A 27,926-nucleotide genomic window follows, 5' to 3' on the forward strand; every position below is an offset into this window, starting at 1 on the left:
TTTACTTTTTTTTTTTTTAGTATGTTAGAACTATTTTATAACAGACTAAACTTTAAAAATTTACCCTAAAATGTTTAATTTATTACCATAAAAAAGAAATAAGGAATAAAAATTTTTGAGATGTAATTCACATGCCATAAAATTTACTCTTAAAATGTAAAATCCAGTGGTTTTCACAAGGTTGTATGAACACCACCACTATCTAATTCCAGAACATTTTCCTTACCTCAGAAAGAAGCCCCATACCCATTATCAGTCACTCCCAATTCCCCAGCCCCAGTCCCTAGCAACCACTAACCTACTTTCTGTGTCTATGAATTGGCCTATTTTGAACATTTCATATAAACAGAATCATACAATGGATAGTCTTTGGGGTCTGGCTCCTTTTAAAATTTAAAAAATTATAATTTTAAATGTTCATCCATGTTTCAACATTTGTCCATACTTAATTCCTTTTTATGGATGAAAAATACTCCATTATATGGATATATCACATTTCTTAATCCATTTGTCAGTTGACAGACATCTCAGTTGTTTCCACATTTTGGCTATTATGAATAATGCTGCTATGAACACTCATGTACAGGTTTTTGTATGAACATGTTTTCACTTCTCTCGTGTATATCCCTAAGAGTGAAATTGCTGGGTCATATAATAACTCCACGTTTAACTTTTTGAGAAACTGCCAAACTATTTCCCAAAGTGGCTGCACCTTGTTACGTGAAATATAATCTTGAAAGCTGTTTACTAGTATAAATGTCTTTAATAGTATTTATCATAAATTTATTGAAATAAACTTTAAAGAAATTAAATGCCATCTGGGTCTAACACAATGGATTTCATTTCTGTCTAAAAATATGTACTTCATATATATTTATAAGATTATAATCATAGATACCATACAATTTATATAAATATTTTTTCATTTTCAGTATATATTTAGTCATTTGCAGGATTCGTTTACTCAAACTTCCTTCTTTATGATGATGATTCTATTAAAAATTATAAAGTAGATTCAGTATTATCATATAATTTTAAGGATACCAATGACTAATTTACAAAACAGAAATAGACTCACAGGCATGAAAAACAAACTTTGGTGATGAAAGGAGAAAGGGGGAGAGGGAGAGACAAACTAGGAGTTTGGGATTAACAGATACACACCACTATATATAAAATAGATTAACAACAAGGACCTACTGTATAGCACAGGGAACTATATTCAGTATTTTGTACTAATCTATAGTGGAAAATAATCTGAAAAAGAATATATACATATACATACTGAATCACTTTGCTATATACTTGAAACTAATGCAACATTGTAAATCAACTATACTTCAATTAAAATACATATATATATTATCATACACTTATAAGATGCTTACAGTATTGCAAATGCCTTTGTCAATTTCTTCAAAAGACATGCTTTTATCAGTGGCATGCGCCGCTTAGAGAATTTGAACTGTTTAACATTGAGAGTAAATGATGAAATTGACAGTTTCAAAATGTACCAGTTTTCCACTAACAGCTTATAGCTCCCAGTTTTCAAGTAAAAAGATTTTGACAGTTTGGAATTTAAGATTAGTCATTCCAATTCCTGAAGTACAGGTTTAAAAAGACAAAATTATTTTAAAAGACTAAGTACAAATATTAGCTAAAAACATTAATGACTCAAATTACCAACCTTAAATACATCCTCAATACATCTACTAAGTTCTTCTTCTGTCACCAAAATGGTCCCTGGCACCATGTTGCTTTCTGGAATCTCTAAAGAACAAAAAACAAAATTACCCACACTTGGAACTTCACTGAATAGAAGAAACTGGGCCTAAGGAAGAAAGTTTTACTAGAAATTTCGGTAACAACTGAAATTAGAAAATCAATATGGTTACAATGTGGCACCATTCAAATACAGTATTTTATGGAACATTTCATTGACTATAAACACACATTGTTATTTTATGTATCATTAACGAAAAAAAACCCACTGCCAAGTAACCTATGAAACATTATCACTTAGAATTTTAATTTTAAATTAATGAATGAAAAATTGAAGATTAGATTAAATGAAAATGGCAGAGTCGATAGTTGTGTCTAGGTGACTGGTACACAGGCATTTATTATACTATTCCTGGTAGATGTGTTTGAAAATTTCCCTATAAAAAGTTTTAAAATCAAGTCTAAAAAAAGTATTTGAAGAGCTCTCTTAGATTTACTTACACAATTTTGTTATATATCATTCTTTATATAAGCTAAATAATTGGAACAAACAGGATAAGGAATTAAAACTTCACACTAAATGTCTAACTCTTCTGAAACATTTTAGCACAATTACTGATATCTATGTTTTGCCATAATATATTGCCTCTATATTCCTTTTCCACTCTACTAATGTCTTCATGACCTTCTTCCAGGTCACTAACATCCATTCTGCAAGCTCATTTGCAGGCACAGACAATGCCATGATTGCTACCTGGCCAACAATGATCGCAAGATGCATCTAGATAGCAGAGTTGTTAAAATGTGAAAAAGATTTCTAAAATAAAAGCTTTCTTTAATGTGGAAAAAAGTGCATCTTGTAATTGATAAAATATGGTAATTCATCTTTTAAGACATTAAAATACAACTAAACTCACTAACCAAATCTGGGAAAATTTAAGCACCAAAACGGGCAGGAATGTTTGGTCACCTATTGAATAAAAAAAAATAATCTGTCCATCTGTACTGACCCTTAACTAATTTTTTAAAAGAGATGAGGCAGGGAGAAAAGAAAAGCTCCTCATTACAGAAGAATACCAACTAAAAAATTAGAAACAATAAAAAAAACAGAAGGTCACCATTTTATGGGCAAAAATCATCAATGGATTCTGAACTACAGTATGAAGGACTACTGGGAAATAGGGTCTTCACACTGTCTCAGATGATCTCCTACAGATCAGTTATTAATTACAAAGGGAGGAAGGTACTTTTACAGTGGAGAAATATGGCTACTACCACCTTAATCAAATGAGCAAATTTAACATCACTAATAATGGAATAAGCTGATACCATGTGGCTCTAATCACAAGGAATAAAAAAATATATATCATTGTATGTAGTATTCCTGCTGAAATGCTTACCCTAGATCTACTCATGAGGGTACAATTAGACAAATACAAATTGAGGGACATTCTATAACCCAGGCTTTAAAAACATCAGTGAAAGATGAAAGACTAGGGAATTATTCTATATTAAAGAAAAATAAAAAGTAAATGCAATGCATGATTCTTGACTGGATTCTCAATTTTTAAAAAAACAGCTGTAAGGGAAATTCTTGGGACAAGAAAGAGATATTTGAATAAAGTCTGCATATTAGATGATGTCCACAACTAACTCTCAGATGCTTCAGAAAAAATACATACGTGTGTAGAAACAGAGAAAGAGACTGTAAACATGCCAAAATGTTAACAGTAGGTCAATCTATGTGAAGTGGACAGGGGTGGTGCAAAAGTGGATTTTCAAAATAAAAAGCTGAGGGGAAAAAAGTAAAACTAAAGACAGTGAATTACCACAGACTTAAGTCATTTAAGTCCAAAACACGGAAGAAGGTCCTTTAGAGGGACACCGAACCAGCAGACTCCCTCCTTTACCTGCTGTATTTAAACACTGATGAAGAGGCGCTAACACCGGCTGAAGGAGATACTTTGCTGCCAGTTGTGGGCGTTCTCTTGACATGGTTATAAAGGTAGTGGTAGCAACTCTCTGAAACTGTCGCGCTGTCAACTTATCTTGAAAGTGAAATAAATCCAAAATCTAAAAGAAAAATTACATGAAGTAAATAGTAGGTTCTTTGCGAGGAGCAATTACCTTAACTAAGAAGAGAAAGCATTAATTTCTTTAACCCAAAAAATAAACTCACTGCAGTAACACTGACTCAAGAGAACTGGGTTTTTTTCTTTAACAACCCAGTGTCAAAGAGTACAAGAACTGGAGAGGCTATGTTTGTATTAAATAGTTTTATCAAATTTATAAAATACATGTCATTGTAGAAAATTTGGAAAATAAATGTTTAAAAAGAAAATGAAGACTTCCCAAATCATTATAAACATTTTTGGTATATTTTTTCCAATATGTTTTCCACATAATAATTTTTTCTTTTTAACTGAGACCACACTTAATAGTCAGTTTCATGCATTCCTGAAACCATCTCATATTGTTATAAATTTCTCAAAAATATTATTTCCAGACATTCAGTTTTTTTCTCAAAATTTTGCTGATAAATAGCACCACCAAATGAAGGTCACGGGGTCAAGGCATACAAATATACTCAGGATCTGAAGGGCCTGTCATGTCTAAACTATCCTGGAAAAAAGTCTACTTTATTTACAAAAATAAACATTAATCTCTCAGGCTTGAGTCTAAGAACTCAACAGAAAAGTGCATTTCGCTTTCTGGCTTAAAAGTGACTCGTACTTTTTACAGACAGAAGAGAATCTTCTGTCCAAAAACTGTATGTGATCTCTGACACTGCCAAAAAGAGACTCAGGAAGACTAAAATCTATAATTTGATTTTATCATTTTGTTAAGTACCAAAACTATAGCTAAACAGTTTTGGAAAATATTTACTCATCATTGTAAATGATAACTTTATCCTTTAAGATAATTTATACTTAATATTTTCCAATGTGAGATCTTTGCATTGTGATATTTGTTCCCACGCATGCCTACCCATGAGAACTCTGAAGACCAGCGTTAACAACTGAATGACTTTCTTCCCACCGTGCTCCAAAAGGCATATTTTACATCTAAATACATGGGGAGTGCTGACTAAGAAAACTCCTTCCACGTTTATACCTATCAGATTAACAAAGAAAAGTTTTGTAACACAGTGTGTAGGCAAAGGTGTGGGAAAACAGACACATAAACAACATCAATCAAAAATTTAAATGCACATACCCTTTAAACTGGCAATTTCAATTTTAGGAATTTTCCCTATGGTAATACTTGCATGTGGGCAAGATTTATAGCTATTAACTATTACACAGTTTGTAATAGCAAAAGGATGGAAACAAATGTTCATTAATAGGAGGCTGGCTAAATAAATTATGGTACATAATATGATGAAACACTATGTACCCATGGAAAAGAATGAGGCAGCTCTATATGAAATGACCTCCAAGGCACACTGTTAAATGAAAAAACAAAACTGAAAGATTGTGTAGCATGTTATCACTTGGACAAAAATTAAAATATATACACACATACATACACATATAATTGTATACACATAATACACAGACCATCTCTGGAAAATTAACAAGAAATTGGTACAGAGATGGGAGGGAGACTTACTTTTTCCATTTACTCTTTTGTGCTTTTAAAATTGAGTACCATGTTAATTTACGTTGTTTACTTAATGTGTATTTTTAAAAAACTAATTAAAAACACAGACAAGATAATGAATAGGATGAAACTGTAGTTTCCTATCCCAGCTCTGAGAGCTGGCTGTGCTAGTCAGTTATTAATGGTGAGGTGTTCTTAAACCTACAGGATCGATCTCATCCATAGGTTTTTAATCACTTATTAAGAAGGCCCCCTGCCGGAAAGAGAAAGAAAAATGCCATATGATATCACTTATACATGGAATCTAAAAAAACAAAAAAAAAAAACAAAAAAAGATAAGGACACAAATGAACTACTTATTATTTATAACTTAGATGATTGATTTCTTGAATACATGTAAGCACAATTTGACTGTCCTTTATGATTGGATTACCACATTCTGTCGATTTTTATTTTTTGGTTGGCTATATTCCTTTGATAACTATGTAAGTTTAAAAAGCTAAAGCTTTAATCTGTTCTTAGAAACAATGATCAGTACAAATATGTAAACTGAAAAATGTGCAGTATATTGTATATATGTATTTACATGCAGTATAATGTATACATGCAAACTGTAATAATTCTACCTAATAAAACTGAAAAAGGAAAAAAAAAGAAGTAAATAAACCTAATTACCTCCCCCTCCAAAAATTTTTTTAAAAAAAGAAAAAAGAAGGCCCCTAACTAAACAATAAACTTAAACATGATACTGCTTTTACCTCAATACTAGAGAAGCATTAAAAGTCCTCTTTGTATAAATAAGCAGATAATCCTCAAACAGTCAAAAGATACAAAATGATTTACCTGGGGGCAGATATCTCTATAATAATCCTCTGGTGAAAGAGACTGCTGGGGACAAGAGGCCAAAATCTTTGCAATCAAATCACACTTCTTCCAGTCAGCAGCTGTGGCTTCAGCATCACTCCCACCAGCCGCCCCAGCTGTCAGCAATGGATAGAGATGTCAAAAACTCATAGCAATTCATTCATCACATTAGCCCTTAAAATTTAGGGTAAAAACTGTTTTTCTCTACTGGAAATTGGTTTTCCTTCCATAAGATAATCTATCCCTCTGTACTTTTTTAAAATTGAAGTATAGTTGATTTACAATGTTGTGTTCGTTTCAGGCATACTATACATATATATATATATATATATATATATATATATATATATGTATCTATCTTTTTCAAATATTTTTTCATTATAGGTTAGTACAAGATATTGAATATTCTCTGTGCTATACAGTAGATCCTTGTTGTGCACTTTCTTTCTGATGCTGGTTTCCAGGACATTTAGAGAAAAAAGCAGCACTCAATCGTTGTAATGATATTATTTATATGACCTGAACATTAGCTTTTTCTTACTGTTTATTTCTTTTAAAGTTGTTGTTGTTGTTGTTGTTATTGTTATTATTATTATTATGATGTCTCTTTATATGCATCATATCATTCAAACTGCCTTAAACCAAACTATGGAGTTAACAGTTGCCAGGTTTACAGTACTACCTTAGATAATTAGACAAAATACAAAAACAATGGTTTTCAGGCACTGGGCAACAGGTAGCCCAAGACGCTGATACCTAAGTGATGGGAAGCAAACAAGCTAAACCCTAAGAATACCCTAGCCTACTACCTAAAGACAGTTCTGCGGCCACAATAGAGCTAAGGGGAGCCCAAACAAAGCCTGCCACCTTGTTGAATTAGAGAAACATAGTTCAGAGTACAAAGAGGACAAGGCAGCCAGGTTTTTCAGGGCAAAATACCAGAGAGAAGAAAGTTACACCAACAGGGAGCTCCAGAGATCTGCAGAGAAATCCGCTCTCAAGTCTTTGGTGGAGTATGATCTGTGTATGTGTATGAAAAAAAAACCCAACGCAAGAACCACAAGAAAAGAAGAGGGAGAACCATCCCCAGAGCTCACACAGGGCTTGGAATAGTTAATGCTCCCACTAGTGAGCATGGGAAAGCCTCCTAACACACAGGGCATCAGGTAAAATCCCAGAAAGGTATTGCCTTAGTAGTGGTGTCTTAAAGGCTGCTCTAGACCCACAGTAACAAGGTTTAAAAGCCAAATTGAAGGGATCAAATTGATTCCAAGAAAATTAACTGCAACCCAGAACAAAGACCAACAAAGGAATACAACAAAATCTAGCACCTAACAATGTAAAATTAAAACTCCTGATATCTATTCAAAAATTACCAGACATACCTATTCAATGAAATATTTTCAGTCATTAAAAGGAATAAAGGACTGATTCATGCTATAACATTATGCTAAGTGAATCAAACAGACACAAAAGACCACATATTGCATCATTCCATTTGGATGTAATCTAGAAAAGGCAAACTGACTGAGACAGAAAGTAGATTAGTGCTTACAAGAGGCTGGAGGAGGGGAGGCTGAGGAGTAACTGCTAATGGGTATGAGGTTTCTGGGGGGAATGACGAAAATGTTTTGGAGTTAGATATTGATGTGATAGTTACACAACTCTGTGACTATACTAAAAACCACAGAACTGTACTCTTTAATAAAAGAGCAAATTTTATGGTATGTGAATAACATCTCAATTTTAAAAACCTACTACATATATGCAAAGAAGCAAAAAGGAACATAACAAGAAGGAAAAATCAATAAAAACAGACCCATAAAAACAAAGATGACATAATTAGGAGACAAGGACATTAAACAGCTATTATAAATTTATCTTCTCTGTTCAAAAAGGTAATGAAAAGAATGATCATGATGAGGACAGAAAAGAAATGGAAGATATTAAAAAGACCCAAACTGAACTTTTAGGAATGAAAAATAAAATATCTGAAATGAAAAATACACTGGATGGGATTAACAGTAGATTAGACACTGCAAAACAAAAGATAAATAAACTTGAACATGTAGCAGTAGAAATTAACCAAAATGAAACACAGAGAGAAAAAAAGACTGAAAACAAAAAAAATCAACAGAGCAACAGTAACTTGGAGGACAACACTAAGCATAATATTAGGTATAATTTAAATTCCAGAAAGAGAAAAGAAGGGAAGATAGAAAAAATTTTGAAGATGATGTCTGAGAAATTTCCACATATGATGGAAACTCCAAACTCTCAGCTCCAAGAAGTTTAAAAAACCTTAAGCAGAAAAAACACGAAGAAAACCACCCACCACACCAAGGCATATAATAATCAAATTTCTAAAAAAAAAAAAAAAAAAACAGAGATTAAACAGAAAAATCTTAAAAGCTGATAGAGGAAAAAAAGTATATCATACACAGAGGAACAAACACAAAAATGACAGCAGATTTTTGCATCAGAAATCATGTAAGCCAGAAGACAATAGAACAACATGTTTAAAGCACTAAAAGAAAAACCTGGGTGGGGTGGGCATAGCTCAGTGTTAGAGTACATGCTTAGCATGCATGAGGTCCCGGGTTCAATCCCCAGTACCTCCATTAAAAAAAAGAAAAAAGGATGTTAAAAAAAAAAAAACCAAACTATCACCCTAGAATTCTGTACCCAGCAAAACTATTTTCAAAGAGGGAGGTGAAATAGACTTTTTCAAACAAAAAAAAGCTAAGGGAATTCACTATCAGCAGATCTGCACTAAAAGAAAGGTTAAAGTTCTTTAGGCAGAAGGAAATTTGAATAAAATTTGTATCTACACAAAGAAATGAAAAACATCAGAGATGGCTAATATGTGAGTAAATATAAACTGCCTCAAATCATTTTTGAGAATAAATAAGATTTGAATAGACAACAAATATAAAAATACATACATAATTTTTGAATAAGTAGCAAAAATAGGGTTCTAAGTTTCTTATAGCAGCTCTCCAATTTGCATGCCCTTGGGTGGAGTCTAAATCTTCTCTGGAAAAAGAAGATGCAAGGACCTATCTGCATATGACAACTTCCCACAGGTAACTGATAATCTTTCATTTCATTGGCCCTAGAAGGCACTGCAGGCAGAACTGGGGAGGCAACATTATAGCCACTGTAGACCAAATCTACCAATGTCTGCCACTCACACTGACCTCACTTTTGTCTGATAGGACCAAGGTATATTTACCACCTGAGAAATGGAAAGTCAAGATCGATTCTCTCTCTCCTCTTCCCTCCATGCATATCCAGCCCTTCATTAAGTTCTGGCAACTCTACCCCTTAAATACCTCTTATATTCATTCACTTCTCTCCATCTCCAAGGCCACCAGAATCGATGCAAGCCACTGTGATCGCTCAGATGACTGCTTCTTAACTGACCTCTCTGCTTCTGCTCTTACTCAACCCATTCTTCACAATACATTCAGATAGATATTTCTAAAATGTAGATTTGATCATTTCTCTCTTCTTCTTAAAGCCCTTCAGTGGTGTTTCATTGCCCTCAGAATAAAGTTCAAAATCCTGAACTCGGGGGAAGGGGGTTGGAACAGTTCAAGTGGTAGAGGGCATGCTAAGCATGCACAGTCCCTCAATTAAAAAGAAGAAATCCTGAACTTGGCCTAAAGTCCTCCAGGATGTGGCCCCTCTCCGCCCTGCCAGCCTCATTCACACCACTCCCTCATCTCATACCACTCTCCCTCACTCACCACCCTCCCTGCTCCACTCATACTGAAACTTCCTCAAAAACACTATGTTCTTTCCTATGGCAGTTCCTTCGTACATCGATCCTCTCCACCTATAATATAGTCATCCCTCACTCTTCAACGTGCATACTTCTCAGCAGGCTTCAGGGCTCAGTTTAAATATTATTCCCATCAAAAAGCCACAAGTTTGTGATAATTTGTTACAGCAGCAACAGGAAACTAATGTGCATGGGATACAGGAGGTAAGGGACTGAACACAAAAGAAAGGCCAGGGGATCACCAGCAAAAAGATGAACGGAGATCCTAGGATGACAGCTCTGTAGAGGTAACGAGTCCAGATTAGAGAAGCCTCAGTGAGAAGAGTCTTCAAGAGGATAAAACAGATACAATAGTTGATGTATCTGAATGTATTAAAAGGAGATTTAAGCAACTGGGGGAGAGTTTGAGGATAGATTAGTGATAAGTACATAAAAAACTAAGCAGACACACAAAACAGCTATTAACGCCACGAAATACAAAAGTTGTGTAAAAAAAGGAAAAGTAGTCATAGTACGCCGCATAGCTCAGCTGTAAATAATAATCACATAGTTAGCAGAGTATAAACACTGAATATTGATCTATCCAAAATTAAGATATGACTACAGGGGATGGGAATTCACTCTGGTGAATGGTGGAAGGGTTGTTAAAGAGAACAGAATCCTTTTATACCCATGGTGAGAAGTTGATAGATGATGCCTAAAACTGAGAAACTAAGAAGGTGCTGTATTTGCATTATAGTTAGAAATACAGAGGTAAACATCAGAAGAAATCTGCTAAAAATATTCAAAGTGGTTGCTTCTGGGGATGGGAAATGGAGTGGACTGGTGCCAAGGACTGCAATTTTTCTTTAAAAGCCTGATAGACCTATTGACTCTTTAAATTATGTGCATGTAATATTTTGTTTTAAAAATCAAAAAATATAAATTAAAAGCTACTACCATGCTTAGCATGATAATTAATTTTCTTCTATTAATGAGGACTAAGAGAATATAATTATGGAAATGAATCTAAAACTTCATCCCAAAGTTTGTATCTCTTGGTATCTACTCCAGCTTCAGGAGAACTACTTGTATTTTAAGTCCTGAGGTGAAGTACTCTTAGCACTCTGATCCTTTTCTATAAAGAATTTCACGTTTTCTTTAGAGTTTTACTTAAGCTTTCTGTGCGGTGTTTTCACCTGATACTACAAGTTATCTGAAACACTTGACAATATTATGTAACAACACGAGAGGTGTATCACAACTGCTTTTGGAAAAATGGCAAGAAAATGAGTTTCTGTGGAAAAGGAGTCATTACACTTTAACTTCCTCACTCTCCACAAAGGCACAAAGTCTAGTCTCCATCAGGTTTTACAGTCAAATGCTAAAGACCAGTAATTCACCATGACTCAGAGGAAAGTGGATATCAAAGTAACAAACATTTTATTTCTTACCACCTGCTCCTTCCAAAATGCCCCGGACTACTGCCTGAACACCACTTGGTCTCATCAGCCTTTCAGAGAGGAGCTCCCCACATAGGCGCCGGAGCCAAGCTGGGGCCCGACCCCTGACCTGGGTCTTCCCATCTGCGCAGGACTAAAAAAGGAAGAGAAAGGTATGAGTTGAATGTCAGTGTAAAAGACAGGATATGTAGAATTTTTAAAATATAAATATACTGAGTAATACTGCTGATTGACAGTATCTGTACAGACCACAAAGGAGAAAAACTTTTCCTTAAAAAAGAAAAAGACTCCTTTACAAAACCTTCTTCAGCATCATTTTTAAGAAGGTAAAAATACAATGAAACATCTTCAAGTGAAATATCAAGTTAAGTTTCAAACCCAGAAATAGACAAACATGTTAGCAAATAAAATAAAGATTTGAGGGACAGAGGGGTAATGTAACCAATCTGAATGCAGTCCTTCCAGTCAATTCTAGCTTCCAAAGAAGAGTCCTATGAGCATCACTCACACCGAGAGGACAGCTCACAACAGTGAGAGGGCACCCTAGGCCTCGCCTCCCCTAGCATAGCTACTCTGATTCCTTTTGACAGAGCAGTTTCAAGAAGAATTAGATTTCTTCAAGGATTCCTTTTTGAGAGCTCTGTGGAGCCACCGTGAACAAAACAAATTTGTTGTTCCTTTTCTGGAGCTAGAATGTGGACTATGTCGTGGTCAATCTTTGCATTTAACTATGTGAGTATAAAAAGTAGTGAAACAGTTAATCCTAACTGGCCTATCCTATCTTTTTTTTATTTAAGGAAGATTAATAATTCCCACGTATCGAGTGGGTTATGATGTGCGATGCACAGTGTTACACACCTCCCACATGATCTCAAGAGGTACTGACAAGGATAAGGAAACTGAGGGATGGAAAGGTTTACTAATTAATGCACACAACTGCACACTGGGGTTGAAACCCAGCGTGCCTAACTCCAGATCCTCTACTTTTCACCATGCTCTCATAATGCATTTGGTTTAATCTGGCAAACTGTGGACTCATTCAGAGAAGAAGAGCATGAGGCCAGAGGGGCCCAATCAGAGACTAGAGTAATATACTGGAGATGACATGAAAATGACTTCAACTAGAAGATATCTTTGTAGCCAGCTTCAGCTGGTCCTACAGTCACCTCCTTTGGCCTGTCATGCTTTACTCACCTAAATTCATAACGAAAATTTAGGTACTAAAAGCAAAATAGATCATTTCAGCTACATCATCAAATTAAATCATTTCAGATAAATAATTACTTTTAAGGAAAATAAGAAACCATGTTATACTTAGTAGCATACATACTATTAATGTTTTGCAAACAAAGGATCTAAGAATAGTCCCAATAACAGCTCTAACTTTAATTTCTTGACTTCGGATATTCCATTCAAAGAATAAGATGTTCAAATACTTCTGTCAGAAGAACATATTGTCAAATAGCCAAATTTTAGTTAAGGGGGAAAAAAAGGTCCAGTTTCAGAATGAATAAAAATATTTTTGTCATAAGCCTTAAAAAATTGATCACAATGTTCTTGGGAAACATGTCCATCATTCCACTAAAAGAAAAATCCTTTAAAATTATCTTAAGGGTTAACGTGCTTTAGTTTTACAAATACCATTTAACAATCTAAAAGATGAAATAAGACTCAACTAGATTATCCCACTTCCCAGGAGAAGACATACACCACACATTATCATTAAAGATTCACCCACAAGAGTCCCCAGGCCTGCATACCTGGGGTGGTCCTCCCTGGAGGATAAGTAATTCTCGGATTGCTAACGGTTGATACACTTGATCCAAGGTGTCTCTCAGGGCCTCCCTAGATAGGGCTCTTTCCTCTTCAGTTAACACCTAAAAGAAACACACACTTGGCTTTTTTGGAACACAAACCAGACAGGCCACAGAAAGTAACGTTCTGCAATACTGTACAAAGATGCTTGTGATGGCTGCTTTTGCCTCTTGATTTCCTTCCACCTGGAGGAAGCTGTAACATGAAGCATGCCTGGCCCTCTCTCCATCCCCTCACCCACTTCTGGGCAGGAGATGGTACTGACTTAGCTTACTGGTGAGTTCTGGCACGCACAGCTCAGCTCGCTTCTCTTCTGTATCTTGGGAGCGAATGCATTCTGTTCTGCTCTTCCTTGCATATCTCCTGTCACGGGGCAGAAGGCGCTGGAGTTTCCTAGCACTCCTTAAAGCTGGGTGAGTAGTAAGTGTGTCTAATTCTGGCAGGCACTGTCAGGAGGCCCATTTTTGTCTCCCTCTATATTCCTTCCAACTCTGTCTTTCTGAGTAAGAAAGGTGGCATTTGGACTTGTTGTCTCTCTTACTCTGTTAACTGTCTTTTAATTCATTCAGAACTTGGGCAGCAAAGATGGTGCTATGTAATTAGGCCCCCTTGAGCCTCAGCAGCACTGTCCCCCTTTAGTAACCTCACAGTCAAGCAGTCCCAGTCCCACCCATTACAGTTCAGCAAACTGCGGGATCGGGGCTGCTTAGAGCAGCAGCTGTTGCTGGGACTTGTCCGGCTTCACAGTGTACACCCACCGCGTTCCCCCTTCTGTCAACGTCTTCTCCCACTTGGTCCTTTCTGTGTGCTTCCCTTTTCTTTGCTCTCTTCTACCCAAGCACCCCTGGGCACTGCTCAGCCCTGGCAAGAGTAATAAGACCAGTTCCAGACCCCCCTATCTCAGGGAAGCAGGCACTGACAAAACTGTCAAGACTCATATCCTGTCGTAAAGAGCACAGTGCTCTGCTCCACAAAACACAAGGGCACCGGGGGGCTCATAATTTCGTGTCACTACTCGAGTGATAGTGGCTTTTAAACGTGTTTTGTTTTGTGAGAACAGGCAGGAGAGAATAGAAAAGGAGAACAAACAGAAAAAGAACAAGTTGGAGGGTGACACAGGGGACAGAGAAATGAGGTGAGTGGGCATTATGAAATCTGGCTGCAGTGACAAAGAAATTACCCTGCATGTGACCCTTGATACGTCTATATTGTTAAGATATAAGCCAGCTGCTTCTGGCTGGGCTCTGATGCTGATGCTGGTGATCCTCTTGGAGGGGAGCAGTGGCCCCTGCTGTGTTATACTTGTGAGTCTTGTCTCCCCAGTTAACGTGTGAGCTTTTTGAGAAAGCCATGTCTCACGCTTCTGTAACCTCCACAGCCCCTTGGTAGTGCAGGCACTCAGATCCTTACTGACTATCAGCAAAACACAGGCACATACCCCTAATGCCAGTAACGACAAGGAGCGCTGACTGGATCATGCAGTGTACCTGGTGCTTTGCATGCTTTATCTCATCTAATCCTCCCAAGAACTTAATGAAGGAGGCGTGAATAGTTTAATATTAATATTAGTAGTAATAACTTTCTGATGAGCACTACTGAGGATTGGGCTAGGTACTTTATACACATTATCCTTAATCCTCACAACCACCTTCCCAGTCAGGTATTATTAAATACATTTTATAAAAGAGGAAACAGAGGCTCAAAGAAATAGCCTGCAACAGCTGTTCCACAAAATGACAAGAAGGGACAGGTAAAATGGACTCTCCAGGTGTGCAAAGGACTAGTATTTAATAAACGAGAGCTCCAACCTCCTAAAAAGATTCATTTATCCACCAGAGATGCTTTGGCATTCAATTGGAATTCCAGATCTTTACATCAGCACTTTTTCAAAGAAATAATATTGTCTTTTATAACAACCTCACACAAGTACATACACATATTCACACACTCTCCCACACTCTCTCTTTCAGTGTAAGTTTACCTCTTCCTCAGGATTTGGTGGTTTCCTCTTGGTTGGGCAGAATCCCAGCTGGCACAGACCTGCTGCAATATCCCCAAAATGGCGGCAGAAAATCAAGCTCCCCAGAGATGCGTGCTGAGCGACACTGAGGAGGACCCTGCAGCTGGTGTACAGTCTCCGGGTTGCACTGGGGGCAGCATCGAGACACACCACGTCCTGAACAACAGCACCAAAGTCTGTCCTGTATCTCAAAGGGACTCCAACACCAGGCACAAGATAGGGGCAGACACCCAGGGTAACGACAAACTGCAAAACTGACTGCACAGTCTTCTGCTGGGAGATGCTAAGTGTATCCGGGCTCAGGGCAGGAGCAGCTTCTGGAGTCCTCGGGTTGGGTTTGCCTGGATTGAAATCAGCTGCAAGGTGGATCATGGATTCCTTCAAACACAACAGCAATAGTAAAGTTTGGGAGGTAAAACTCCAGGTGATATCCATAGAGTCTTGTGGCCAGTCTGCCTTATTAGCAATTTCATCCCTTAGGAGTTTCAATTTCTTCCAGTGGGGATCCTTCAGAAACTTGTCCTCCAAAGCCGACAGGTTAGATTTTAAAGTAGCCAACAGGACGTCATGTTTTGTAATCTGCAGCGAACTTGAGCCCGATCCTTTTGAAGGAAAATAAAGGAAATTACACACATGGAAAACAAATTGTACTTCCCTCCATGTGGAATGCTTTGCCCACTCCAGTTCATCCTCTGAGTCCTGGCTCAGATGTCACTGCTTCTAGAAAGCTTCCCCCAACTGTGCCTCCCCAGCCTAGGCAGAATTCAAGACCACATTTCCGGCTTTCCCATAGCACTTTGGATGTAGTTAGAATAGTACAACACATGATACCTCATCGAGTTTGTTTCTATTCCCCTGAGGGCTGAGGCCACTGTTCCGTAGACAGAACAGTCATCTAAAAAGCTAAACATTTACCACAGAAGGATCATTCAGTCAAACCATCCTAGATCCCAGAAATTAAGCATCAAACAAAACAAAGTCCTTTCCCTCATGGAACTTACATTCTATTGAGGCAAATCACAGAATACAGACATAGGGTTCAAAGAGATTAATTTAACCACGTTGCCCAAAATATCTATTCTCAGTTTACCCTGACCTTTCCTAAAATGGTCTTTACTGCCCTCTACTGGTGAAGGAGCTCATATACACGCCCGGCCGTTGACATCCTTGAAGACTCCCTCTGCTGCTGCTTTTCCTCTACCAGATATGTAAATGCACCAAGGCATTTGAACTCTGCATGCTCTTCCTTGATAATCTTATTCAGGCCCAGGTCTTTAAAAACGATCTACAAGCTAACAGCCCCCAAACTTTTATCTCCAGTCCATGCCTACCCTGTAAGTTCCAGAGACACATTTCCAACTGCTAAAAGAAATATCCACTTGGATGTTTCTTAGGCATCTGAAATTCAACAAATTCTTGATTCTTATGAGTACTTCCCACCCTCTACTACAATCCAACCTGGTTACTAACCGGTTACATCTCCATTCTTTTCCTTATCTCTCTTACCCAATCTATTACCAAGCCTTGCCTGTTCTGCTTACAAAATAGTTTTCAAATTCATTCATTTTTCTCCACCTCACAACTACAACCTTTGTCGAAACCATGAATATCTTTAAAGTGAACTAAGGCAATAATCTCTTAACTAGTTTCCCTGCTTTTATGTCTCCTCTCCCCCCAAATCCTCTTTTCACACATCAGAAAAAGGGATCTTCTTAATACTTAAAATAGATTTCTCTTGGTGGAAGTGTGCACACATATTCCTGATGTCTATACACCTAAGAGTGGAAATGTTGAGTCACAGGTATGTAGAAGTTTCACTTTAAGTATTATCTCCTCAGAGGTGGCCTTCCTTGACCAATCTAAAAGTCAACCCCCATATTATTAACTCTGTGATAGCATCCAATTTCCCTTCTCCACAGCACTTACCATAATTTGTAATTATTTTATTGGTATTTATTTTCTTTCTTTTCTACTAGAGCTTAAACTTCATGAGGACAGGCACCATGTCTCTCTTGCTTGGTAAGTGCCTTCCATAGTACATAAAGTAAGCATCAAATGAGTATTTGTTAACTGACTGAGTAAAAGAATAAACGAAAAGAGTACCTAGTAAAGATCTCCTTAAAACTCCAATAAGACCAACCCTCCTACAGATAACAATTATCAACTTGGCAAAATGTAATAAAGCAACTCCCTGAAGATGTCTGAAGGTGACAAAAGTGAGCAAAAACTAGGGAAGGCACTCAGAAAGGAAAAACAACATTAAGTTTCCTGCTTTTTCTTGCCTTTTAGTCTGGGGTTAGGCCTTAGAGTAGCTAAAATTCTAAGAGCAACTCATTGTCTTACAGCTTGAGAACCAAAGCACAGAATTCAAGGCAACTACAGCAGGTGGAAAATAAGAAAAGAAATCTCAGAAAGAATAGAGCCAGAGAGGAGGAGTCCCCAGTTCTGTATATAAATTGTGCCCAAATCGCTAGCTAATCTTTGAACTAACCATGTATGGGAAGAACTTCAAATGGCTCAGCTAAGATTGTAAGAAATGAACTCCTTTGTTACTGCCCACCACAGGGGAGACAGAGCTTGGAATTTGAGTCAGTCAAGTTAATTACCAACTTTAAAACAAAAAACAGAATCAATACTCTCTGGAAGACTGTAACAGAATCCAGAGTTTCAACATATGTCCAGTGTACAATCAAAAAGTTCTAGACAGTTGAAGAAACATGAAAACATGTCACACCTCAAGAGAAAAGACGATCAGTTGAGACTGAGCCTAAATGACCAAAGCATCAGACTGAGCAAAGATTTTCAATCAGCTCTCATAACTATGTTCAAGAATGTGATGGAACGCTCATATGTAAAATCTAAAAAACAAAAACAAAAAATCAAAGCATAAATACAAAACAGAAATAGACTCATAAACACAGAATACAAACTTGTGGTTGTCAAGGGGGTGGAGGGTGGGAAGGGATAGACGGGATTTTAAAATTGTAGAATAGATAGACAAGATTATACTGTAAAGTACAGGCAAATATATTCAAGATCTTATGGTAGCTCACAGAGAAAAAAATGTGACAATGAATATATATATGTTCATGTATAACTGAAAAATTGTGCTCTACACTGGAATTTGACACAACAATGTAAAATGATTATAAATCAATAAAAAAAAAGAATGTGATGGAAAGTATATTCATTATAAATGAATAAACAGGGACTCTCAGCAAAGAAATAGAAAGTATTTTAAAAAACCCATGGAAATACTAAAATTTAAAATAAATTATCTGAAAGATTTTTTAAAGTCACTAAATGGACTTAAAGCTCTGAGATAACAACAAAAAAAAGAATTAGTGAACTTGAAGATATAGCCCTAGAAATTATCCAATCTCAACAACAAACAGAAAAAAGATTTTTACAGAAATAGAGCCTTAGCAGGATCTATGAACAATATCAAATAATTTATTTGGAATAAAATAGAGGATAACTGGAATAAAAGGAGAGGAGAAAGAAAATGGAGCACAAAAGGAACTGAAGAAATAATGATCAAAAATTTCCAAAATTTAGTGAAAAAACATAAATCTACTGATTCAGTAAGCTCAGTGATGCCCAATCAAGATAAGTAAAAAAGAAAAACACATCTAGGCATATTACAGCCAATTGTTAAAAAACCAGAGATAAATAGAAAATCTTGAAGCTAGCCAGAAAAATATGACACATACAGGGGACCAATGCTATGAATGACTGGGAACTTATCACAAGCAATGAATGGTAAAAGACAGTGGAAAACATCTTTAAAATGCTGACAGAGAAAAAATTTCACCTGTCAACTCAGAATATTACATCCAATAAAAATAACCTTCAAAAATGAAAGTAAAATGAAGACATTTTCAGATCAATGAAAACTAAGATAACTGTCTGCCAACAGATCTGGAATACAAAGAAATGTTAAAGGAAGTTCTTCAGGTTGAAGGAAAACAGTACCAGATGGAAACTTGGATCTTCAGGGAGGAACCAAGGGCATCAGAAATGGTAAATATGTGGATAAACATAAAAGACTAATTTTTTCCTCTTAATTTCTTTAAATATATATAACTGTCTAAATCAAAATTTATAAAATTGTATTATGGGATTTATAACTTATGTAGATATAGTGAATAAGAAAACTATAGCATAAAGCATAAGGAGGGTGGGGGGCTGTAAAAGGGCCCTTATAGTTGCAATGTTTTTATGTGTTCTGTGAAGTAGTACAATATTAATTCTAAGCAGATTGTGAAAAATTAAGGATGTATATTCTAATTGCAGGATGACTACTAAAAACATAATGCAAAGAGGTGGGTTATGGTTATAAAACCATAATCAAATGTTGAAAATACAAATGAATTCAAGCAGCAATAGACTTCAAAACAAAAGCTAATAAATAACAACAAAAAATCCCTAAAATTGTGTTGTACGTGCCTTATTTATAAAAGTGTAAAATTAGAAATATATGTCAAAAAACGGGATAGGTTGAGTAAATTATGTTCTACCTGTATCTAACATACTATATGGGTATGTAATATTTATTTTGTTTATTATTATCTCTCCATCAACTAGTATAAAAGCTCCTTGAAGACAGGGATGTTGCTCTGTTGTGTTCACTGCTGTGTTCTCCTTCCCTGCAACAAGGCATCTGACACATAGCAGCTGTTCCAAATAAGCAGTTGTTGAATGAATGAATAATGGATTATTTGCAGCCGTTAAACTATGTTGAACAGTATTTAATGACATGTTCACTAAATATATTCTAAAGTGAACAGAGTATGAAGCACTACATGGGCAAAGATAAGAACAGTTTACAAAAAAAGAAATGCAAATTGCTCTTAAACATGAGCATATGATCAACCTTGCTCATAAGAGAAAAGTAAATTAAAACTATACTGAAATATCACTTCCCATCTATCAAGTGGCTAAAATCCAAAAGTTTTTATAACACATTATGTGTTTGGGGGAAACACACATTCTTATACATAGCTGGTAAGGAACTAAAATGGTACATCCCTAAGAAGAGAAATTTGGCAATATCTAGCAAAATTACATAGGCATTTAACCGTTGGCCCAGCAATCTGTCCTATAGATAGATATACAGGCAAAAATGCAAAATGACATATACACAAGGCTATTCACTGTAGTATTGTTAGCTAGGCAGCAGTAGGGAAGGGACGGGGTTAAACCAGTGGGCTTTGTTTTGCAGAAACCAACCATTAAATTGCACAAAGTTTTAAACACCAGATGTCTCAAAAAGGTTACAGTGCACCCCCAGTCAACAAGATACCACAATGCAAGCAAACACCCAAGCACCTGCTTGCTTGCAGTTTTTGGGAAACTAGAGTAACCTTTGCCTCGGTATAATGCTTATAGATGATCATGCCTGCCCTTTCATGAATATGCATATGCCCCAGGCTTAAAAATTCCCTGCTCCAGTGGTTAGGGGAGACAATGCTTTGAGAGCTATTGTAACATAGAGCAAATCTGACTCTCTATTGAATCTATTCCTTTATCTCTAACCTTTGTGCTCTGTTGCCTGAGCTTAGTCATGCTAGCTAGCTCTGTACCTTTGTAAAACAATGTTGCCTGTGACAGCCCTTTCTCAATGCTCTACTTCCCAGGCTTGACCTTTAAAGGTATAATACTTTTCCATTTATATAGAGATAAAAAATTGCAAAACAGAAAATATCATTTGTCCCCTCGGAGGTTTACAGGAACATCATGAATAGACTTACGTGGACAGCTGCAATAGCCCGGGTCTGCCCAGCATCAAGAAGTTTGTAACAAGTTACACTTCCTTCCCTTTTAGTATAAAAGAAGCCTGAATTCTAACGCCAGTAAAACAGTCCTTTGGGACACTAGTCCACCATCCTCTCAGTCTGCTGGCTTTCTGAATAAAGTCGTTATTTCTTGCCCCAGCACCTGTCTCTCCATTTATTGGCATGTCTGCCCTTCCGTACAAGCTTGGACTCCGTAACACTATCTCCCTGACTCCTTACTTGTCACAAGCGGTAAATACTTCTGCTTTAAACGAAACTACTTGGTGTGTTCATTGGCTAAGCACCCCAAGTGATGGGCCCATTGAGTCTGGTAAAAGTATTTCTTACATTAATAAAAGGCTTGAAACAACCGAAATGTCTGTTAATAGAGAAGTGATGAATTAACAGTGGCATATCCACTATGCAGCTAGAAAAGGGAAAGAGGAAGATTTCCATGCACCACTATGCAGTGATCACCAAGACATACTGAATTTTAAAAGTAAGGTGTAAAAGAATGTACATAGTGTGCTAACTTTTGTGTAAGAATGGGAAGGAATATGAAATATATTATTTGCTTTTATTTTTTAAAAAGTAACTGAAATGAGTTATCTACATAGAGAGGGAGAGATTAGTGGGGAAGAGACACAGATGATTGTATTCAGTTTTAGAGTTTTTGTTTTGGAGCCCTGTATGTTTTTTATAGTTTAAAAAAAAAACACTTGGGGCGGAGGGTGGGAAGGGATAGATGGGATTTCAAAAGTGTAGAATAGATAAACAAGATTATACTGTATAGCACAGGGAAATATACACAAGATCTTATGGTAACTCAGAGAAAAAAATGTGACAATGAATATATATATGTTCATGTATACCTGAAAAATTGTGCTCTACACTGGAATTTGACACAACATTGTAAAATGATTATAAATCAATAAAAAATGTTAAAAAAAAAAACCACTTAAATAAAAAAGAAAATTCAAAATATTCCTAAAGTAAAAAACAATGAACCTAATAATTCTATACTTTATATCCAAGGTTGCCAAATGACAACCTGCATGTCAAATCTGGCCCACCACCTATTTCTATAAATAAATTTCTATTGGAACACAGTCACGCTCATTTATTTACATATTATCTATGGCTGCTTTCAAGCTACAATGGCAGAACTGAATAGCTGTAACAAAGTGAGTATTAGTCACAAAGCCCAAAATATTCACTGCTTGTTCCTTTACAGAAAAAGTGTGCAGGCTCCTACTCTAAACCAAATTAGCAGCATTACCACACAAACAATTACTTCAAGTGACTTGAAATTGAGAACTTTGTACATCCTGAGGAAAATAAACAAAAGTCCCTTAGAAAAAGTAGGTTTGTTGATGGTGCTAATGTAGGATTTCTTATTTTAAAATATTATAGGAATGTGTATGCATGAATATGTGACTATGTGCTATTTAGCCTCAATATTTATTGTGTGTATATATACATATATATAATAATTACATTAATTTCATTAATCTTCCGATTAATCTATTGAAGATTTCAATATCTTCAGATAAGAGGAAAGAAGTACAAATACAAAAATATAAAATACAGTAAAGAAGAATGGCTAGGTGGACAAATATATGAGAAAGAATCTGGTACATGAGTTTTCCAGGTAAAATCCCTTTAATTTTTCTATAAGCTTCAAAATTTTCAAAATAAAATGTTAGGAAAAGTTTAAACTCTATATTTCATTTTAATTGGAAATACCAGTAAGAACTCTTGGCTTATTTTTGGTTTCCTGAAAATCCACATATTTACTAGCTCTAATCATTGAACAAGTCTGGAAGCAATGACATTCAGTGGCAATAAACATTGCTAGTGTCTATCTTGTGGTTTCTACCACTTATTCTTAAAGAGAGTTGTTTTCAAGACTAGGGCAAGAAATGTATACGATGATGAGTCTGGGATATCTTGTCATGTCTGAAAGCAAAGAAGCAATCAAAGACTACTTGGGGCACAGGAAAGAGTCCAACAGCCAACTTGAAGTGGCTCCCACAGGCCAAAAGTGGGACTATTTAGCAAGAATAATGAGTACAGTAATTAAAACATATCATATACACAAAAAAACTATTAGTCCATGATAAAACAAAAAAATCACTCCATTGGCTACCTTTGGAGACTGCTAAGACAATAATGTATCATTCTGAAAATTCATCAATAAAAGAACAGAATGAACCTAACTGTATTAAAATGCATACGCATATAACTGCACACAGAAAAAGACCTCAAAAGCTATACTTCAAAGTATTAACAGTGATGACCTCTGGAAGGCAGGACTTTGGGTAGTTTTTCTTTTTTGCTCCAATGTATTTAAAATTTTTATCTACAGTAAGTATGTATTGTTTCTGTACTAAAAACATATTTTAAGGTTACAAAACAGTATGTAGTATATGAGACCACTATTGTAAACAAAAAATACATATATGTCCCAAATGTTATCTCTGGGTAGTAGGATTAAGGTCATTTTAATTTTCTTCTTTTAGTTTCTCTATATTTCTTAAAGCTTTACAATAAAAAAAAATTAACTACTTCTATAAAGAAAAAGGAACAGTAACATTTTTCTTTCAAAATAGTGAGAATCAGAAGAGGAAGATTTTCCAGTTCTGCTCTAAGACTGTTCAGGCCAAGTGTTCTCACCGACCGGCATGAATGTCTGGTTCCTTTGGCTAATATATACCTAAAAAAGGAAATCAGTGCTCTCATAGCTTGTTGCCACTAACCATTAAGATCACTAAACAACCTCTAAGTGACTTCCTGTGACTGTATAAGATCTTGAAATTCAAACATGGGACACAAAGAAAGCGATTTAAAACAAAAGCCAACTGCCTTTTTTTCAAGAGCCCCATAATAAAGTAGTCTTCTCTGCCCTCTACTGGTGACAAAAATAAACTCGACTCGAAAATAAGGCATTTTCCTAAAGCAGCAGTTCCCAAAGTGTGGTATAGCGACTCATGTTTTGCGGCCCTTCCCAAGATTCTCTGAGAGTCTGCAAGGTCAAAACTATTTTCATATTAATACTAAGACATTATCTGTCTTTTACGCTCTCATTCTTTCTTGAGTGTACCAACTGCGGAAAGTTCATTGATACAAACTTACTAAGTTATCTCTTGTTGAGCTTTAATATAAAAAGGAATATACACAATTATCTGAAAAGATGATTGAAATCTCCTTCCTTTCAAACTACATATCTATGTGCATCTAGATTATCTTCAGTTATTTCAATCAAAACAACCTGTCACGACAGGCTGAACAGAGAAGCAAATATGAAAATCCAGCTGTCTTCCAACAAGCCAAACAATAAGGAGATTTGCAAAAATGTAAAACAATGCCCCTCAAGTGTAAAACAATGCCTCTCTTCCTGCTAAATTATTTTATTTTGCTAAATATATTTTTCATTAAAAATGTCATTATGTTAACATGTAACAGACTTGTTATTGTTATATTTAAATTTAAACGGTTTCTTTTTAAGTCTTAATTTCTAGATCGGTAAATACTGATACACATAACTCACATAAAAACTTTTCGAATTCCTCAGCACTTTTATTTTTTAAATTTTTAAAAGTTTTTTTCTTATCCTTATCTTTAAAAAATTTTTTTTCTTACTCTTTTTTTGGGAGGGGATAATTAGGTTTATTTACTTTTTTTTTTTAATGGAGGTACTGGGGATTGAACCCAGGACCTAAGTATGCTAAGCCCACACTCTACCACTGAGCTATACCCTCCCCTCCTCAGCACTTTTTAAGACTGCAAGAGTGCTGAAGCCAAAAAGTTTCAGATCTGCTGCCTTAAAACAGTTTTCCAAATTACAGCCATATAGCGCTTCCACAATTTTTGCCATTTATCTGAGTACCAGCTGTATTGTTCTTTGCTTATTTCTTCAAATAAAATCATTTTTAAAATCTTAAATTAGTAACAGTTAACACACTGTCCTAAGGGCTTTCTGCATTTAATTCAATTGTCACACCAACTCTGTAAGGTATGGAGTATTATATTATTATTCTTTATTTACAGATGAGGCTAAGCTCGCTGCCCCAGGGCATATTCAGCTCTGGCAATCCGGCTCCAGAACCCAAGCCCTTGATCACTACTATGTGCTATTTAGCCTCAAAATGTTTCCCTACAGTCGGCCTAAAACCACACCTACCAAACTTTGGGAAATGCTGCCCTCATGAACAGCATTGTTTATTCTTCCCAATCACCAATTTAAATGCCTACGCTTTGTGACATTTAAAAGCAGACTTCATGATTGTGTGGTACTTTTTGTTAAGTTCAAAGTGCAAAGCAATATGGCATGCAAGAATAAAGGTGATACAGCTTCATTATTTACAAATTAACATTTCCAGCCCTCCCTCGCACTGTATAACTCAAATTTAATGACAGAGTTCAATGAATATATATTTAATATGGAACTTATTTTGTAGGAAAACTATTGCTGAGGTGACTTCGAGCAAAACTTCACTAAAACTGACAAACCCCTTTCAAATTCTGCTTAACACACTTGTTAATAATGGAGGTGGAGATATTCTTATTTGCCCCATAATCGAGAGTAGAAATGGAAGGCAGAGGTAAAGAAAATGCTTAATGCAGCAGAACTTTTGATGGCTCAAAACGGAAAGAGTTGGTATCCTCCTTCCGGCCTGTCTATTCAATTCCCACCTAGACTGAATTCTTCTTGCAGGCTCTATAGCCCCATCCCTAGACAACTTCTTTTCTATCCAACTGCTATCTGTACCATCCATTCACCACCAATATTATCCTGCCATGTTTAATATCTTTGGTCTATATATGTGGTACCATCTCTCCAAACAAACAAGATGCTTGAGAGCACAAGTTGTCATATATATCTATATATATATATATAGATTTTTTTTTCCTATCTCCAAAGGCACTGAGGATAGAATACTATATACACTTGACTCTCAGTAAATATTACCCCAAAGGTAGTCAATTTAAAAACAGATCAAGGGGACAGGGTACAGTTCAGTGGTAGAGAGCATACTTAGCATGCACGAAGTCCTAGGTTCAATCCCCAGAACCTCCATTAAAATTAATAATAAGCCTAATTACCTCCCCCTGCCCAAAAAAAAAAAAAATCAACTTAAAAAAAAAAAGACAGATCAAAATAAGTTTAATCTAGCAGGATGTAATTTTAACAAATACTTTCATCCTGTTTCAAAACCCTCTGTCCATCAAGAACATCTGAAAACTTATTATGTACAGGTAATTTTTTAATTCCCTCAGCAGCTGATATAAAAGAAAACAGCAGAAAGATTCACACAATATATAATAGTCTATCTGCATAAAATACTATCATTTTACCACACTGTTTATTCTTTTTCAAATAGGCATGCTTGAATTTTTCCAAGATACATGAGTACATGTATGTAACTCCACCACATATCTGAGTTAGAGAGGCTCTTCTATAAATGAATCTATGTGCTTTGTGACAATGATTATATCCAGATTATTTTTACTTATTTGTCTCTGTTCTCAGTCATGTTCTAGATAGTTGCAGTTGCTGCACAAGTGACCTCTCAATTAGCAAGTTAAAACTGTACTTTCCAATTCAATTTTTCATTGGGGCAAAGCAGTACAGTTATCATACTATAGTGGAGAGGATCTGAGTTCACATCTTAACTCTACCACTTAGACTGGCATTAGGCAATGTCCAATGTACCTGAGCCTTGGTTCCTTTATCTGTAAAACAGATTACAAGTAACACCTATCTCATGGGATTGTTGTGAGGATAAAATGATACATATGTTAACAGCAGGCTATAGAGACTGATACTTAGTAGGCACTCAATTACTGCAACTAATAACTTTTCACTTGTCCCAAGTATGGTATTACGTTTTGTTTGCAGTTTTGGAGAGGGTAGGTAATCTCAGAATTGGAGACTGGAACCACCACTTCCATGTCCCTTACCTCGCCCACTCTACAAACCTCTTCCTCCAAAATATACACGGTAATTACAAGTAGGGCCATGTTTCTTGTACATCTTTCTCAAAGCTCCAGAAAATATCAGAGGCTCTATGCTGAATAACGTGCCTTACTTTGAGAAGGGGGTTCCACAGACCTTTGTTCTAGATCCATGTTCTGTCCCTCATTTGATTATGTGATCTTGGTCAGGTTACTTAATCTCTTTAGTGAGTCGTAGGTGTCCTCCACTGTAAAAACTGTAAAAAGAGAGTGACAGGCTACATCACTCCCAAGGTCCCTTCTGATTCTAAATTGAGATCTTATCAACTCACCAAGATTAAAAGTGACCGTAAATCTCTCCCATAGACTGTAAATCCCTAAATCCTCTCCCAAACCCAGCTCAAATGTCACTGCTTCCTTTTTCTGGACTCTTTGGCATTTTGTACAAATCTCCAGTGTCCACATCAGACCCTGAGCCCTCAGGAGGTCGGGACCTCTCTGAAGCTGTTTTTCAGCAGTAGCTGCCTTAGAGGGCTGCAGTAAGGACTGATGAGATCACGCACCCGAGGCGCTGAACACAGTAAGCACTCGAGAGACGTTGTTTAGTATCAGTATTCGAGAATCTCATCCTCCTTGGGCCTCAGGTTCCTCAAGGGTAAAATAAGGCTGGACAGACCATGCCCAAAGCCCCAGGCGCGGGGAGGGTCGACCTGAGAGCCGGGGGTCCCGGGGAGGGCCTGAGGGACGCACGCCGCGGGTGGCAAGGCAGACATGGAAGACCGGCGGCCCTGAGGGTCCCGGGTGCAGCGACGCCGAGATCCGTCCTCTCACCTCCCGGGCTCAGCAGCAGCTTCAGCGCCTCCAAAATCCGCTCCAGACCACACGTTTCCAGTGCCCCGCTGCCCGCAGCCTCTTGGGGTGCCGCCATGACTAGAGTG

At 36.5% G+C, this 27,926-nt stretch overlaps 1 protein-coding gene across 1 annotated transcript in view; it reads right to left on the bottom strand.

The window, feature by feature from the left end:
• Positions 1-27,926, bottom strand: part of TANGO6 (transport and golgi organization 6 homolog) — a 153,815-nt gene extending 125,889 nt beyond the window's left edge. Inside the window, exons 1-7 of the mRNA XM_031458187.2 lie at positions 27,820-27,926; positions 15,215-15,855; positions 13,179-13,295; positions 11,410-11,551; positions 6,169-6,305; positions 3,633-3,795; positions 1,688-1,770 (exon numbers count right to left, since the gene is read on the bottom strand). Coding sequence (XP_031314047.1) covers positions 1,688-1,770; positions 3,633-3,795; positions 6,169-6,305; positions 11,410-11,551; positions 13,179-13,295; positions 15,215-15,855; positions 27,820-27,916 — 1,380 coding nt within the window. The 5' untranslated portion in view covers positions 27,917-27,926. The remainder of the gene's footprint in view (positions 1-1,687; positions 1,771-3,632; positions 3,796-6,168; positions 6,306-11,409; positions 11,552-13,178; positions 13,296-15,214; positions 15,856-27,819) is intronic.

This window comes from Camelus dromedarius, chromosome 9 (genome assembly GCF_036321535.1).
Source record: "Camelus dromedarius isolate mCamDro1 chromosome 9, mCamDro1.pat, whole genome shotgun sequence".
NCBI lineage: Eukaryota > Metazoa > Chordata > Mammalia > Artiodactyla > Camelidae > Camelus > Camelus dromedarius.